General features: G+C 36.4%; 1 protein-coding gene and 1 pseudogene across 4 annotated transcripts; both read right to left on the reverse strand.

Annotated features, from left to right (window-relative positions):
* Positions 1-1427: 1427 nt before the first annotated feature.
* Positions 1428-7477, reverse strand: LOC120210370 (annotated as a pseudogene).
* Positions 7478-11256: 3779 nt separating this feature from the next.
* Positions 11257-15374, reverse strand: LOC120210371 (CTD small phosphatase-like protein 2). 4 transcript variants are annotated; one of them, XM_039209124.1, is made up of 7 exons: positions 15275-15374; positions 14315-14543; positions 13793-13932; positions 13569-13668; positions 12618-13151; positions 12122-12459; positions 11257-11753 (listed from the first exon to the last, which is right to left on the reverse strand). In XM_039209124.1, exons 2-7 carry the CDS (start codon positions 14481-14483, stop codon positions 11595-11597), a joined length of 1440 nt encoding a protein of 479 aa, XP_039065055.1. In that variant the 5' UTR covers positions 14484-14543; positions 15275-15374; the 3' UTR covers positions 11257-11594. The 4 variants fall into 4 exon arrangements, with proteins under 4 accessions (XP_039065055.1, XP_039065056.1, XP_039065057.1 ...); XM_039209125.1 differs by lacking the exon at positions 15275-15374 and adding an exon at positions 15134-15206; XM_039209126.1 differs by lacking the exon at positions 15275-15374 and having other exon boundaries at positions 13793-13917; positions 14315-14690.
* Between the last annotated feature and the right edge of the window lie 759 nt (positions 15375-16133).

Below are 16133 nucleotides of genomic sequence, written 5' to 3' on the forward strand. Positions count from 1 at the left end.
GACTTAATAAATATCAAATAATGGAAGAATGTGGGGTCTGAGTCGGCGGGCCATGGACTGTTGCCCATTTTTGCACATAATTTCATCTATAGCCGCCTTAAATGGACTGGGGATATTATGATTATGCATGCATGCTTCTTGGAACAAACAATTACAAGAAGAAGACGAAAAAAGGTTTATTGAGCTCAACAGCTACAATTCCACTTCTTAGGTAAGTCTTCAAAGATTACCTTATGACCATGAATCACAGCAAAAAAAGAGGTTTTTTTGAGCTCTTTCTTCTGTCAAGAATCATAAGGTTAATAAACCCTTTGATGGAATTTGCAGGATCAGATCTAAGTAGTGAACCTGTCAGTCAAAGAACTGTCACTCAACCGGCTGAAAACTAAATGATGAAGTGGTTGAGAATAGCACTTGGAATTGTGGCTTCCTTCCTCACAAGGATTTTCTTTGAGCCACCATTTTCAAGCTGTGGGTTTCCCTATTCTTCTTCCTTATTACTTCATTTCGCAATACAAATCCATTACAACTCCCAATACTACAGCATCACTTCATTGTTGGTTTTGGCCTATATGTATCTCGGACTACTTATTGCAAGCAATGCTTATTTGTACTCGGTTGGCTTCGCGTACCTCCCAGTTTCCACTGTGTCACTGATATCGGCTTCTCAGTTGGCTTTCAATGCTTTCTTTTTGTTTTTCTTAAAATCCCAGAAATCCATTCCTTTCCTCATTGATTCACCGGTTTTCCTCACCATCTCCTAATTTTTACTGGTAGCAAACAATGACAACGAGAGGCCTAGTGGAATCTCTGAAGGGAAAAACATACTCGATTTCATACGCACCATTGTCGGTACTGCGACATACGGCTTAGCCATTGCTTCACAACAGCTGGTTTCCCGTAAGGTTCTAAATAGTGACTTGTTGAAAGCTGTGATGGGTCTAGTTTACTACAGGTCGCCCTTCGCATCGGTCACCAGGGTTCCCATCCGGTGATTGGAAACTCTTGAAGAACGCACCGGGTAGTGTTCCCTATGTTCTGATTTTGGGCAGGGTGACATTAGTGTTCCCTATGGTAGCTTTACATGTTAAAACGAATGGCGTGAAAGGTATATCAATAAATTTTTCGTATTAAGAAACTTTATATGGGAGAGGAAATGAAGATGGAAACTTTTGACTATAAGAGAGGAAAACAAGGAAACAATCGAGGAAGAAAAAGTAAGTTCATCATCACAAATTAGCACACTGTTCCTAAGTTAACATACCAAACCATAACTGAACAATAAATTAAAATATGTAGAATACAACATCGTGGCACAGGGCAGTAGCCGGTCAAGGTATCTCCAGACCCATCATCGATGACGTATTCATTACTCGTAAGTATAGTTATTCTCAATTGCGAGAAGGGCCTTTCATTAGTAACGTCTAAACTCATTACAAGACCCTGAAAAACCAGGAGGGGACATGATTAGTAATTATTTGGCCATAGCTGTTGGGTCTGCTTTGATGGTGGCTGGCCTTGAGATCCACTCAGGGACCCATCCCTAGGGTTTTGCTGCTGCTGGTCCAACGATACCCCTGTTTGAGAATGGTAGAAATTAGGGTATCCAAGAGACCCAAAATGCTGTGAAGGTGGTTGTTGCCCTTGTCGAAACCCACCAGCCTGCTGGTTCTGCCCCTGAAAGCCATAATACGTGCTTGCAGGAACAGCAGACATCGTTCGTGAGCCGGGGCCATGAATCCACATGGCTGAATTCTCATTCTAAACACAAACATAAAAACCCCGTTCAGATTCAAAGAAGCGGAAAAAATAGAATCAACTAAATTCATAAATAAAGTAGAATAACAGGAAACCATGGACCTTGGGAGTAAAGGGGGGAAGAGGAAGGACAGACTATTCATCTGACACCAATTGGCATGGTTTATAAATAAAAATTATTCAATTCTAATGAGATCTCTCAATGCTTTGTAGAGAAATTACCTGCTGCTGAAGTGACATCAGATGATTGCTGTCCTTGTACTGAGAACTAAGAACATCATCGTAGCCAATGGTAGTGCCCGCAGGTGCAGCAGGTGGATTGAGAGAGAGTCCTCCAGGGATGTTGGTAGAACTCCCAAACCCATATCCAGGTGGGACTGCAGCAGATTGAGGCAAACTGCTAACAGAAACACTATTCTTGTATTGGGGAAGCATTGCTGCCAGGGACTGAGGGTAGTTGCTATTACCAGGAAATGATTGCTGGAAAGCTGATGGCATATATGTGTAACTCTGAGGCAAGAAGGGATAACCAATCATGTTGGCATAGTGTCCCAATGGAAGTGTTGGTTGGGAAAAAGGGTGCATGGCTAGATGTTGTGGAAGTGCAGGTCCCGTGGCAACATTGGCACCAGGCAAGGACTGTGGAGAGGGCTGCGGTGCAGAAATACTAGCTGCTCTTAGAGCCTGCACATGTACAAGTAGTTAATCGGGAAATAAAAATTGAATCCAACCAATTACAGATTTTTTTAGTTAGGCGTTCAACCGTTCAAATTGGACTCTTTTTCCCTTTTTACCACCCCCCCCCCTCCTTTTTTTCTTTTATTTCTGAAGATCACTCCGAACTCTCGTTTTTCTTTTTTGGGTGTTTTAGCTCCCTTTTCTGACAAGGACACAAGCACATAAGAAAAACAGTGAACTAATCTCTCCATAGATTGTGAAAAGTGAATTCTGCCAATAATAAAAATACAAATCAGGTAGAGACAGATGCATGATTGAGGACAAGGGAAGGCCAAAAGTAGTCAAAGGTCACTGCTATCTATGAAGAAAGAGGTTAGAAAAAAAATGAGAAAGAAAGTTTGAGGACGTTTACATCTCATCCCATAGAACATATGTTTCACAACCAGAAGCTATCTGGTCTAATATAAAAGCATGACTCTACCTACACAATGACACTACTACAAGGTAAAGCTCGAGTAAAAATGACGCTAAATACAGCTCTATTACAAGAAGAGTGTGAAGTTTCCATCTTGCTTCAGAAAATCTTGATTCTTGAAATAAGACTACCATTGAAAAATAACGAAAACTTTAAATTGCAAGCATGTATGACATTTTTTTTATAATTTTATCTTTGTCCTTTCTTGCTCGTCTCTTATTTCTCCTTTTACACAATCCAAAACTAAATGTGCACAATAACTTCTCCCAACTTTTGTCTTCCATTTTCTCTCAATTTAAATGATCATTACACACACACACACACGTGGTAGCAGAGAAATAAGAAAAAGGGAATAATATTTTTTCCTTCTTGGCACTTGAACCCTTAAATACATTCAACAATCAATTAGAACTGGAAAACATGTAAAAGAATCGGGAAATTAATAAAATAAAGAAAATCATACGGTCATACCTCCGGCATAGAAATGGTTGGACCACTAATGGAAGAGGCAGCATTGCTGTATTTTGATGGCATTGACTGAGTCAGGGGGAAGGGTAAATATGGAAGATCCTCCCTTGCAGTCTGAACAGTTGATGTCAACAAAGTGCTTGGCAATGAATTTGTATACCCTTGCTGTAATGAATATTATGTAGAGGAGACATTCAAGATGCTGCTATCTAGCAGAAATTTATATATAAAAGAATTTCTAGTCCAACTGTAAGGCATATGGAATCATCAGTTTGGTATAATAAATAAAATCTTATTTGTAAAGATACTTTACCATTACACTTGAGAAAGGATTGAGATTTTGCATTTGAGCACTTGTCTGCATATGAGTGAAAGCAGGATTCAACTGTTCCGGGTTTTCATAGTTATAACCAGGCGCAGATGGAAGAAATGCATATTGGCTCCCTTGGGCAGTTTCAGAAGCATCCTGATTCAAAACCTCTGGTCGAGAATCTTCAGAAACCTCATAATTACCAGTGCTGATGTTACTTCGATTATTAATTTCCCTCTGAGTACTTCTGAGTTGTTCGTCACCATAATACTCGGGATCTCTGGAAGCAATTTTTTTTACATAATTGTAAGGAACAAGTAAAACAAGGCACTAAAAATTTAAGAAGGGCATACCTATTATCTGACTGCCCAATAGACGAGGCATCTACTGCTTCAGGTACCTCTTCCAAACTATTCTTTGATGCCCTTGATGCAAATGGTACAGAAAATGCAGGTCCAAAACTTCCAAAACTCAAATGCGAACAGTCGGGAGTGTGGACTTGCAGATGATTTGGAATTATTACGGAAGGATTATCTTCTTCAGTTGGAGGCTCCCGATCATCATTATGTAAATTAAGTTGCTGCAAATTCATTGCAACAGACGATGAACCATCTTCAGCTGAGCAGGAAAAAGATGAAGGGAGTTAAGTCCAAAAAAAAATCTTAGCAGATAACATTGAGCAAAGGATACATTAAATGATCGAAAAAGTAACTCCACATTAAGGAATGAACAAAATTCATACAGATTCAAGATGCATCCATACTTTGGAGGGGGAATCAAAAAGGAGGGAGCCAAGAAAGGTGCAACTATTTCATAAACCAACCCTAGCCCCCCAACTATCTCAATTGTTTCCAACCAATCACCCAATTGCTTTTTGAGTTCAGGCTCACAAATCCACAGTATATGAAGGGTGAAAATGATAAAAATCAGAAGCTAGGAACATATGATACTGTCATTGGGAAGGTAGAGGCCACAGAGATAATTCAGCAACCACAAAAGCATGCATATACATACAGCAAGACAATCAGAAATGGGTTGTCAAAAAATTGCGCTCAGTGCATGCCTTTGTCAGTATACAGCAGTATACTACACCATGAAATGCACAAATTGAGTGATTTGAAGCACTAACTAACTTCATCATTCTCAAAGCCATGCCCTTGAGGCTGATAGGAATTCATATCCTTATACAAGTCGTTATCATAAAGTGATGAACCTCTAGAATTATCCTCTTGTACATCTCTACTTGAAATAGAAGGGGTCCTAACATGGTCACTATTGACGATTTCAAGAGGACCATCATCCACTGCCTGAGCTTCCTCCAACTGGGACGTTAGGTGTTGATTACTTCTACCCAAAGGCAAGTTATGTGCATTAACATAGACTCCAGACTCTGCAAGTGCATCTAAGACAGAGGTCACAGTAGCAGCAGATGGTTCTCAATGGGGGGCCATTCACCCTTGGAGAATCGTGCTGGTTTTTTATGACATCAGGCTCATAAGTAACATCCGACTCCTCGGAAACAGATCCTGTAAGTTGGAATGTAATGCTGCCGAAGGAGTACCTCATGATGCCAATTATTAGTGCTTTGTTGAGAAGGGTTTGGCATGGCAGAAGCCTTGTTTTGTGGTCTGCCCATTTCACAATATCAGCCATTGATACTTGACCTGGAACCCCTGCCCAAGCAGATTGGTGTCCAGTAGGCTGTGATGACGAAGAAATCCATCACCTAGACCTACTGTGGTCATTTTATGTTCTGAAACCACAATTTCACTGCAAAACCAGCAAAACTCCAGTTAAGATAGGAAAAGAAATACTAAATTCAGCAAACCAAAATTCTGAAAAGATGTTATTGACAAATGTTTGGGTGCCTTGTTTCCAAACTCCAGTTAAAATGATTTGAGAATCATTTGGAACTATTAGGGTCCGATCTGTCCTTGCTAAACTAGCCATCTCTGATAATGATTCATTGCAAACGCTACCCAGGGAGGATTAGTGGTGGAAGTAAACTAATTTCATTAATAATGGTTTGGTATACAACCATTTTAGGTCATTACTCATTAAACTCAAAACTTATAGCTGCTTTCCAGCTCCTTAGTGGACTAGACATGGAGGAACTATAACTTGAGACTGTAACAAATATTACCTGTTGGATGGAGGTCGACAATTCATGCTATTTCCTTGCATACCGGATGCAGAAGACGAAGAGGCTGCAACTGCATGGGTTCCATTTTCTCTCTTTTGTGCAGGTTTAACATGTGATGGGCCAGACTCTAACCAGAAAAAAACAGTACTAAAATGGTAAAAATTCATGTAAAAGTGTTCCAAATAAGTTCTTTGATGAACTAAAAGTGACAGTTCTCCAAAGTGGCATTAGAGAAAGTTCATAGTTATACCACTTGAACTGTAATGAGACGAGCCACCACGCCCAATATATCGGTCTGAACCACTCCTAGCACCACGACTCCCAGGGTTATTGGCACCACGAGACCTCGAATCGACTGTGTCCTTGCTCTTGAACAAAAGGGGATAAAAAAGTCAACATAAATAACAAGAACCGGTAAATCTGACAGCAATGGTTAGGAAATATTAAAAGCTTCCAAAGGAAAAGCTGGTCCAGTGAAAAGTCAATTAGATTATCACTCAATTTGAAATGCTGAAACCAACTGACAATCTGACATATGCATTATGTATATGATTGACATAATGCCCTATATTGCTCAAATGGTGCAACAGTCGGAATAAGAGGAAACAAATATTGTATGGTTAATTGGTTAATTAGTCAAGCTCAACATTCTTACAGAAACAACTTTGTAGCATAATTTGGACCGGCACAAACCTCTTTTTTCTTGTCTCGTTTGCTCTTCACCTCGTGAAAAGGATCTGCACATTTTGCAAGTATCTTATTAGCAATGAAATATAGTACCAGTACAGAAGTCAAAACTTCAGCGGCCCCATTTTTATGAAACAAAGAAATCTATATTTTTGCATTCAATCGAGAATTACATAAGTGATAGTATCTCCTCGAAATATGCCTTTCTGATTCTACTTTCGAGTTCCAAAGTAGATAACATAATAATCAGTTCATGGAAATGGAACACACAAATAAATTATCAGCAAATGTTTATATATTATAATAATGTTACTGCTTGAAATATACTCTAGCTAAATATACTCCGAGCAAACCAAGAACCCTAGCAATTAAGTATATTTTGTCTTTACACCTAAGTTAAACACCGAACCCAGAAATTCCAGCAGTTACCCTTTTTCACATAACAAATAACTAAATAAAGTTTTCATTAGCCCAAAACCTAGAATATAAGCCCATTGAAGTCGACAAAAAATAGTAACTTTTTCTTTAAAAATAAAAAAAGGTGGAGGGAACCTTGAGAGAGGAGACGGTTGACGGCCTCGTTAGGGTCCATGTTACACTCTTTAAGCATAGCATAGATCTCAGGTTCGGGGCAGTTAACAATCTCTTTCAAGCTCTGGACCATCTTCCGTGACCCAGGCGAAATACCTGAAAATCCAGTATTATTACCCTTCCCCAACCCATCATTTCCTTCTCCGCCACCGCCTCTGCCTCCTTTCCCGCTCATCCTCTCTCCGGGATACACCCTCTACAAATAAACAGAATCGGTTCGCTCTTTCCCGTCAGATCTGAGAAGGGAAACGTTGTCGTTTAACGGTTTTAGGTTTTTTGTGCGCGTGATTCTTCTCTTTTGAGAAACTCAGGGCAGCAGCTAAAGAGGCAGATAACAAAAGAGGAATTATAATTTTTGAAAAATCGCTTTAAAAAGAAACAACGAAAGACTTTCTTTTCTTTCCAGCAAAAAACTAAAACTTCTGCTGATAGTGGCCGCGTGTGTGTCTTCACGTATCACGTTATTATTCATTGTAGATAAGTGTGAAATATTTTATTTTTAACGGGAAATTACACTATTAGTCCCTACACAGTATATTATCTCATTTTGATCACAAAACTTTAAAAACAATAATATTAAACAATTAACTAAATGATGATATTATCGTTATCCAGTTCCTCTCATTAACATTATAATACCTCACGTGTCATTTAACTAGACCAAAGTTTAAAAAATTCAATCTGAATCTAAATACAATTCAAATTTTAATATGAAAATAATTACTGGACTCAACTAACACACACATATATATAGTTTTCTTTTCTATTACATAAAATAGAGATTTAATAAAAAAATATTAAAAAATTATAACAATCATATTTTAAAATATAATAATGAATTATACAATTTTACCCAAGTCAATTGGGACCAAATTTTTTCATCCTAAATTACAGACCAGCTTTATCCTTAAAAAAATCTACTCAAATTCGATTTTTTTAAATAATCTTATTAGATCAAATAAAATTTAAATCAAATAAAATTTAAATCAAATACCCATCTCTAACTGCCATTTATAATACTATCCATACGATATTAAATCATTTTATCCTCTTATTGTTAATTAAAATTATCGTTAAAAATAAATTATGAAAATAAAAAGTACATATACTCAAAAGGGTTATAAACTTTAGATATAAACAATAAAATAGATGCAAATGATATAAATAATAAATAAACCAGAGACAGTGGAGAGAACGCGCTAAGAAAGCGAGTCCAGAAATATTCCGTTGGTAAATAGAAAATGATTAAACCGTCTGTGCTTATCCAACAATATGATATATTAAATACTAAATTCACTGACCCACTACTGGACACGCGTCGTTGCGTGGGCTGCGCCTCTGTTGTATGACCTAACCAACCGACCTCTCTTTCCTTCATACAAACGTCATGGGCTGAACCAATCATTTGTACGGCCCAAGTCTATTTACTTTATCTTTGTTTCTTGGCCCGTCCGACGGGGGACCCAAGAGATTTATTATTTAAATGTTAAATAATACAAATATTTTTAATTTAGTTTAATTATGAAATATATATAAAATATAAATATTAAAATTAAAATTAAACTATTAACACATTCTGTTTTTGATCCTCATCCGTTAAATTATTAATGAAAATAGTGAGTCTTTTTAAATTGGTAAAATAAAATATTTAGTCATCAACACTATTACTGTATTACATTACGGCACTTTGCTCCTAATCTTCAATAATTCAAAAGAATTTACCTTTCATACTTACAAATGCTATCAGTTTGATCTTTAAACACATTTTCAAAATTATATCTTAATTAAAATTCAATAAACAATAAAACTACACTAATAGTTGAGTGACTAACAACCCAAAATTAATACGATTGCAAAGGATACAATGATAAATAACAAAAGTGGCATTGCAGAGTTCATGAAGTTACAGCAGTATAAAATCACTTATAATATAAAATGTACCGTTTCCCTATAAAATTAGCAGTTTTGTGAAAGAAGAAGAAGATGTGTGGATCATTTATTGTCAGGAGCTGTGTTAAGAAAATTCAGAAGAAAAGTTAAAAATAGCAATGGAATTCTGCATACCTATTATTTTGCCTTTTGCATAAAATCTAAGATTAATTCATCATATGACCTGCAGGCCAGACATGCAAAATTATAACGCTTCAAAGGTGATCAAAGGATTAAACAGATGTGATGCATGACAAGCAGTGTAGCTTAACTAACTCTAATAAGCTTGCACCCACCGTCTTTTTCTCTCTTGAATTCTCCATTCTGTACCAAGCAAGACCATCTTCATTCCAAAATCCGAACCACTACAAGGAGGCAGCTCTGATTGAGAAAATCTTGCACCATAAAAACCTGAGATTGTCTCTTTGTTGCCAACTCAGGATCCATTCCTATCTTACACCATTGTATCTAGATTCTTGAACAAAACTTGTTTGGACCTCTCATCTATGGCACAACTTCAAGTGTTGCAAATGAGTAAATCACCTAATTGGATACCATATATCCACTAATCCTACCGAATCTCAAGTATCACAAAATCGAAAATCTTCCCAGGAACAATATAATTTACTCCAAGGATCTAAAGGGCTATATGTCCCATTTTACCTGAAATCGCTCAATCACTTCTTAAATATATGCATACAATGTCACTGGCATAAGCATGAAATCAATGTATTAGAATGATGTATTAAACATCATTATCAGCAATGCATATATATATGAATCAATTGCAACACACCTGTGCAGAAAATGCTTCTATATTTACTATAATGATCCATCTCTTCTGCAATAAAATTATGCTGGTCGGTCAAAACTCAAGTGAGTTTATTATGACTACTAAACTCTTAGGTCCCTTCCCGAAGTGGTTATTAATTATGATTCATTTTCCGCTTCCCTACCATTATGTGAGCAAAAGCCAATCTAAGCACCCATTTGAATCACTTGTGAGGCTTGGAAGACGATACTTAGAAATAGCCAAGGTTAGGAATACTTGATCTAAGCCTGCCTATGAGTTGGCAAAGAGATTCTGATACGGAAAATTGAAATCCTATTTGAAATTCACCAGCTCTCTCACCTGCTTATAGAAGATGCTTTATCCCTCATGTCTCAACTCCAAGAGGAAGGAGTCACTACAAATATCGTCTTTCCACTACTTTATTTCAAGCATAGCAGTCTAGCAGTTTCTAGTTCATAATGTCTTCTTATAGTTCTCTGAGTATATAAAGGTGCCCAAGCAATTGACAAGTGTGATTGATAGAACTTGAGGAAAGGTGATATACCATACACGTTTACTCATCTGAAAAGACGGCCCTTGTGTCCACCACTAGAACAGGAATCACTTCTGTCCATGCACTAGTGTAAACTAAATGACTATTCAAAGCAGATTATTCACCTTTCTGTTCAGAATTCAAGATGTAGGCCTCAAATATTTTTTCCCTTCTTAAAAATACTTGATTTCCTCGGGGTCTTGTGTTAATAAGCTAAACCAGAAGTTTTTCTTTTATTTAGCACAATCAAAGCCACAATCATATGAAATTAAAATACTGTACTCTTCTTCACCTCTTAACCTTTGGCCCTATTGTTTGGTATTCTGTTTGCATGGAATTTCTCTATTCGACTTCACCACTTAGAATAACACCAACTAAAACTAACTAATTTCAACTTGCTATCATCCTTTAAAGCTTCCTCAGTGATGAGTATTAATGCATATAGATAGTAATAATAGGACCTTATTTTTGTTGGTAGAACCTTCTATAGCAAATGAACTCGTTCATGATTGCCTCAAATTCCTATAGGCTTACAGTGTCTCTCACCATAACCATTCACAAGAGGATTGCCTTAAATACCTATATGCTCACAGGGATTATTGACATATTTAGCGTTTTTCATTCAACTGTTCTTCCACAATATAGTCTGCATATGGAAATTAATAAATAACTAGGAAAACATGAGCCTACAGCAATTGGCGAAATAATTATCCAAAGTTCAAGCTATGATCTTACAGGTTTCAGCATCAGCTAATATAGAGAAAACCGAAGAGGCTACTAAGAAGGAAGGATTAAGGTTTCTAGAAGATTTCATTCTACAAATTTATATGAAATGATGGAAAAGAGAGAATATAAACACAAGATAATTAACAAAGCAGCAGAAGAAAGACACCAATCAGGAATCTGCAAGATTATATTTCACAAATAATTCATATACAATGCTTATATGATTGGAAATTTAACTGTACAATAAAACAGAGACATTTTTTAGCATTACCTTTGATAAACAAAAATTAGATAGCAGACTCCACGGGGTCGTCAAATAAGGAGAGAAGGAAAAGGAAACAAGCAACAAAAGGCAGACACAAGAAGAAGACAAATGATAGCTTATTTTGCGGTTAATTCTGAAGAGAAGAAGAGAATTGGGTACTAAATTAGAGGCCAAATTTTAAAAGCAAATAGAAAGTCAAGGAACTATATTGGAAGCTAGTTAGAGAAAGAGAGGTGCTCTTATTCCTTGTTACCAAATTTCTTGGCAATGATAGGGCGGACATCATCAACGTCAGCCAGAGACTCTAAGAAGGGAAGTAATGAAATTAGAGCACAATCGGATTGATCATCAAACCAACTCTTAATAGGAATCCCATTATTCACTTGCAACCTGAAAACCTGAAACGAGCGAAGAAGAAGAATTCTTAAGAGATGATGCATTTTGATCCCTTCCCAAGGTGATATTAAGACACATCCACATAACTTATGAATGTTATATATTTTAGTGGAAAAGATTCTCAAATACTTTATACATCATTTCTAACCGTTAGAAGAAATGTCTCAAAATCTGAATTAGTTTAGTGACAGAACGTGCACTCACCAGTTCAAACCCATGTAACCTTTGCCTCCGTAAAATTAAATCTCGCAAACACATTAAGTTTAAGCTAAAAGAAATAAATGCTTAAAAAACTTTGACTGCCAGGTGACACAAGAAAGATGAAGTTTGTGGAAGTAAACATTTAGGTTAAGTGTTGCATGTAATATACCTGTGGAGAATTATCAATTATAGCAACTTTTGCAAGATCAACACCTAAAACTGTCAAATCTTTAGTGTAGCTTCCATCTGAAAAAATGCAAGATTGACGATAAACTCGCCGAGATATGAGTTTTTGATCTGGGTCCAATATGTTCAGTAGTTGTTCTGCATAAATGCTTTGGCTGGCAGTAAAGATGATAACTTCAAACATCTCTGCAACTTTCTCAAAAAATGTATGGAGGTGAGGCCTCTGCTTTACATACACGGTGTGCTCTTTCATGTTGAAAAAAACTGTAAAGGTGAAGTCGGCATCATCACAAGGTTCAAGTGTAGAGTGGACAAGAGTTTCTGCATGAATCAAAGCAATGGTGATAACATTAGTTTTACATTATTTAAGGCACCAAGTGATAAAGTAGCAAATCTCGAAATCCTATACAGATCCTGAAAAGAGAAAAAAGCTTCTAGATCACCAAATGAACGTATAGCAGAAAACATACAAGTCTTACCATCCAAATCAAGCACAAGAGTTATGTGTTTCCTTCTCCGAGCTTCTATTGCAACTTTAGTAGGCCGGAAGCTTGATACAACATCAGATAGTTCTGGTAAACTTTTTATAAATGATTGTGTGTCAAAGTCATCTGCTTGATCAGAGTCGGAGTTAACATCAGATTCCTCTATGCAAGTTCTCATCTGATCAATTGCTAGATGCAAACCGGTATTTTCTTTAGCCATCGCAGCTTCCTCGTGCAAATTAACATCATTTATATCATTGACTTTGACAGTGTCCTCGAGGAAAGGCAACATCATGTATTGCTCAGACACGTCAAACAACATGCTTGGCTCAGAACACGTGAAATCAGGAAATGAATTGGTTCCAGAGATGTTATCATCAGCAGCATTTCCATCAAAAGGTATGCTCGCAATTATCATGTCCGATATAAAGAAATCTGAAACATTACATGTTTGACTACCAAATGAACTTTTGTTATCATCAATATCATCGGTGCCTAGTTCCGTCACTTCAGGGCCATCACTATGACCTACCACAATTGAGAAAGTGGTAACCATATCAAATAACTACCTTAATAGAACATTGCAACTTTCACAACATGAAAACATAACAGCAACTTGACTATTTGAATTCCACAGAAGTTCTTCATCCAACTAGTGAAAGATTTAAGTAGAGGTAAACTGACAATCATAATAAGCAAACATAAGCAGAACAGTAAGGTGCCAGGCTTTGTTAAGAAGGCAGGTTACTGTTTTATACTTTTTGCAAAGAATTTTATTTTATGCAAAGAACAAAAATATGATTTTTTATCACTTGACATGAAATATCAAATGCATAAAACTCCTAAATACCGGAAGTTCATATAAGCATATAGCCCCATAAACGGGAGAATCGGCAACAAATTCATGCAGTGTAGAGCATTTTATCAGCTGAAACAAAAAATAACCTGTATTATTGTCGATATTTGGTTGATTGTGTATTAAGATCGACTCCAGGAAAGGAGAGAATATAGTCTCTAAGTTTGAGGCACAGCTGTAGGCAGTTTCCTGCAAATGAATAAGCTAACGCAAACTAAGTAAGAAAGCAGTCTACTCCATCATATCTTCAAAACGGAGGCCAAATTAACAACTAAAATCATAAAGTAAGGTCATAAACAAAATAAAAACCGACCTTTCTCCCTACTGTAGCAGAATCAACAATAACTGAAAGCTGTTTTTGAAGCTCTGAATTGTGTTCATTTAAAATTAGTTGTTCAGCACAGGCTCCATCAGTTTCAAAGACTTGAGAGGTCACCTCTACATTTGATGAATCTATAAACAGTCAGCAAGCAAATTAAAAAGCCAAGATAGCAACATAGTATCTTCCCTTTAAAACATTTCAAGAAAAGAACAAGTTAAATCCCTAAAACAAGAAGATTATCATGCACACATGTAAGTAAACAAATGAATATGAGCGAATAACCAGTAGACTCTTTTGCTTGGATGTACCACATAGAGGATGAACCAACAGGTTTCAAGGCAGAGAATACATGCAAAGCCATATGTACAAGAAATGAGATCCTAATTTCCTATAATCTCCAATGATTGATGTGTGCGCTTACTAAACAACATAATATATAGGACACTAAATGATATCGGTAATAGTAGCAATTAACATTAGAGTATTAAACAAGTATCAGTCTTGGTCGATTACTATCATGGGAGTTTTGAATGCGTGAAATGAATTCAGCTTCTTGTTGAGAAACTCTGACATGACAGCAGGGTCTTTTACAAATCATGCTAGACTTCTGCCACACGCGGAGACCATTTTTTTCTCTTAAAGAACCCGTGCTTGATTTGGTCCTCATTCTTAGTGATGGCATCTGATCTGCAAATGTTATGTATTCCACAATCTCGACTATGGAACATCAGTGGGGACACCTCTAAACAATCAAATAAAAACCAAAAGTGTTACATGAATCATCAAGATAAGAAGCAAAGATATTAAAACAAATTGGTATGAGAACTAACACAACAAATAGACTGACATATAAAAGAAAGGATTTTCAAGCAAAATAATGGTGAATTAAGCAGTGAGATATGTTGAGATAATTAAAGTCCATGACATTTTTTTTCCTTCTAGAACTACTAAAAAATGTTAAGATAATCAACTTAAAATAACACTGAATACCACAATTCTGAAACCTAGATCTTGATCTCGGACAAATATGAGGTTCTTCATGTTATGGCTTAAGAGAGGAGTTCTCATACAAGCAAACTTAAAATAGAAAGAGCAAGGTAAGAAAATTACTAGATGAAGAGATAAGAAGGTAAGTGGTCATATCAAACAAAAACAAAATCTTCAAGTAAAACCCACCAAAATTAAAGTCAACCCCAGTCCTCAAGTTCTCATAAAACACAGTAACATCCCATCAAAATACCTTAATTACAACAGGAAAACATCAAAAGATAAAGGTCAAAAACCCTTTTGCACATTAAACCCTAAAAATGACAGTTATACGGTTCCAACTATCATTTGAACAGTCATAAAATTAGAAACCCACAAAAACCCAGAGCTAAAGATCAAAGAAACAGTACAAGAAAACAACAAAAAATCCAGTTGAGAGTAAATTAATTTATAGAACATGAGGTTTTCAAGAGCTGAAAGAAGTACCTGTTTGAAACTAAAAAAGAAGAAAAAATGCTTCCCTTTCCTTTCTCTCTCTCTATCTTTGAAAGACTTATGATTTTGGCACGCAGGATTTGAGCCAGCTCATTCTGACGCGTTGACACGTTCAGTTTCATGGAAAGAGAGGGAAACTTTTGACGGGAAAATTGGTGGATGGAAGGGAGTTTGATGTTTTCCCTATCGCATGTTGTAGCGCGTGCTGTGCACTTCACTTTCAACGCTGTTAATTTTACATCAGTTAGTTAAAAATCGTTACGTTTAAAAATAGGGTAAAGTATAACAATGGTCACTGAACTTTTTTAAATATTTCATTTATTTCTCCTAACTTTTAAAACTTGTAACACAGTCTTTAATTTCATTCTAAACCTCAAATTCTTTTTCGATCTCAAATTTCCTTTTTCGCTTCTATCATCTCATTTTCTAGCGTAACTTTTCAGTCAGGGATGCATGGGAAATTCTAATCTAAATTTGAATTATGTGGAGGTGTTGACTTGAATAAGGGTCCATTGAGAGAAGACTCGACCAATGGATTATCGGGACCATCACGATTCAAGTTGTAATGTTAGATACAGGTCATCTCATGTGAAGCATAGATGTTCGATGAAATGTCTGTGAGAAAAAAATGGGGTTAGAAATGCAGAGTTGACAAATACTACTAAGATGAACTAAGTATCATTGTTGAAAGTCACCAACAAAGCTGAAATTATTTTGTATAAATGGCATATAATAATTTATTCGTTTAATCCTTGTGGTTAAAGATTTTTCAACAAATGATCAAATATAATGAAATCCCAAACAGCGCATTCACCTCTCAATCTCTTTCGCTCACATGCACTCTTGTTTG

This window comes from Hibiscus syriacus, unplaced genomic scaffold, assembly GCF_006381635.1.
Source record: "Hibiscus syriacus cultivar Baekdansim isolate YM2019G1 unplaced genomic scaffold, ASM638163v2 tig00109923_pilon, whole genome shotgun sequence".
Taxonomy (NCBI): Eukaryota; Viridiplantae; Streptophyta; class Magnoliopsida; order Malvales; family Malvaceae; genus Hibiscus; species Hibiscus syriacus.

What these genes read in the sequence shown, in the direction of transcription:
- LOC120210371 (XM_039209124.1), bottom strand. Translation starts at nt 14,483, where the DNA reads ATGCCATCACTAAGAATGAGGACCAAATCAAGCACGGGTTCTTTAAGA. An exon ending in AAATATCGACAATAATACAG is followed by an intron (nt 13,152 to 13,568) that starts GTTATTTTTTGT and finishes CAATTGTGGTAG; the next exon opens with GTCATAGTGATGGCCCTGAA. An exon ending in TCTTGTGCTTGATTTGGATG is followed by an intron (nt 12,460 to 12,617) that starts GTAAGACTTGTA and finishes TGATTCATGCAG; the next exon opens with AAACTCTTGTCCACTCTACA.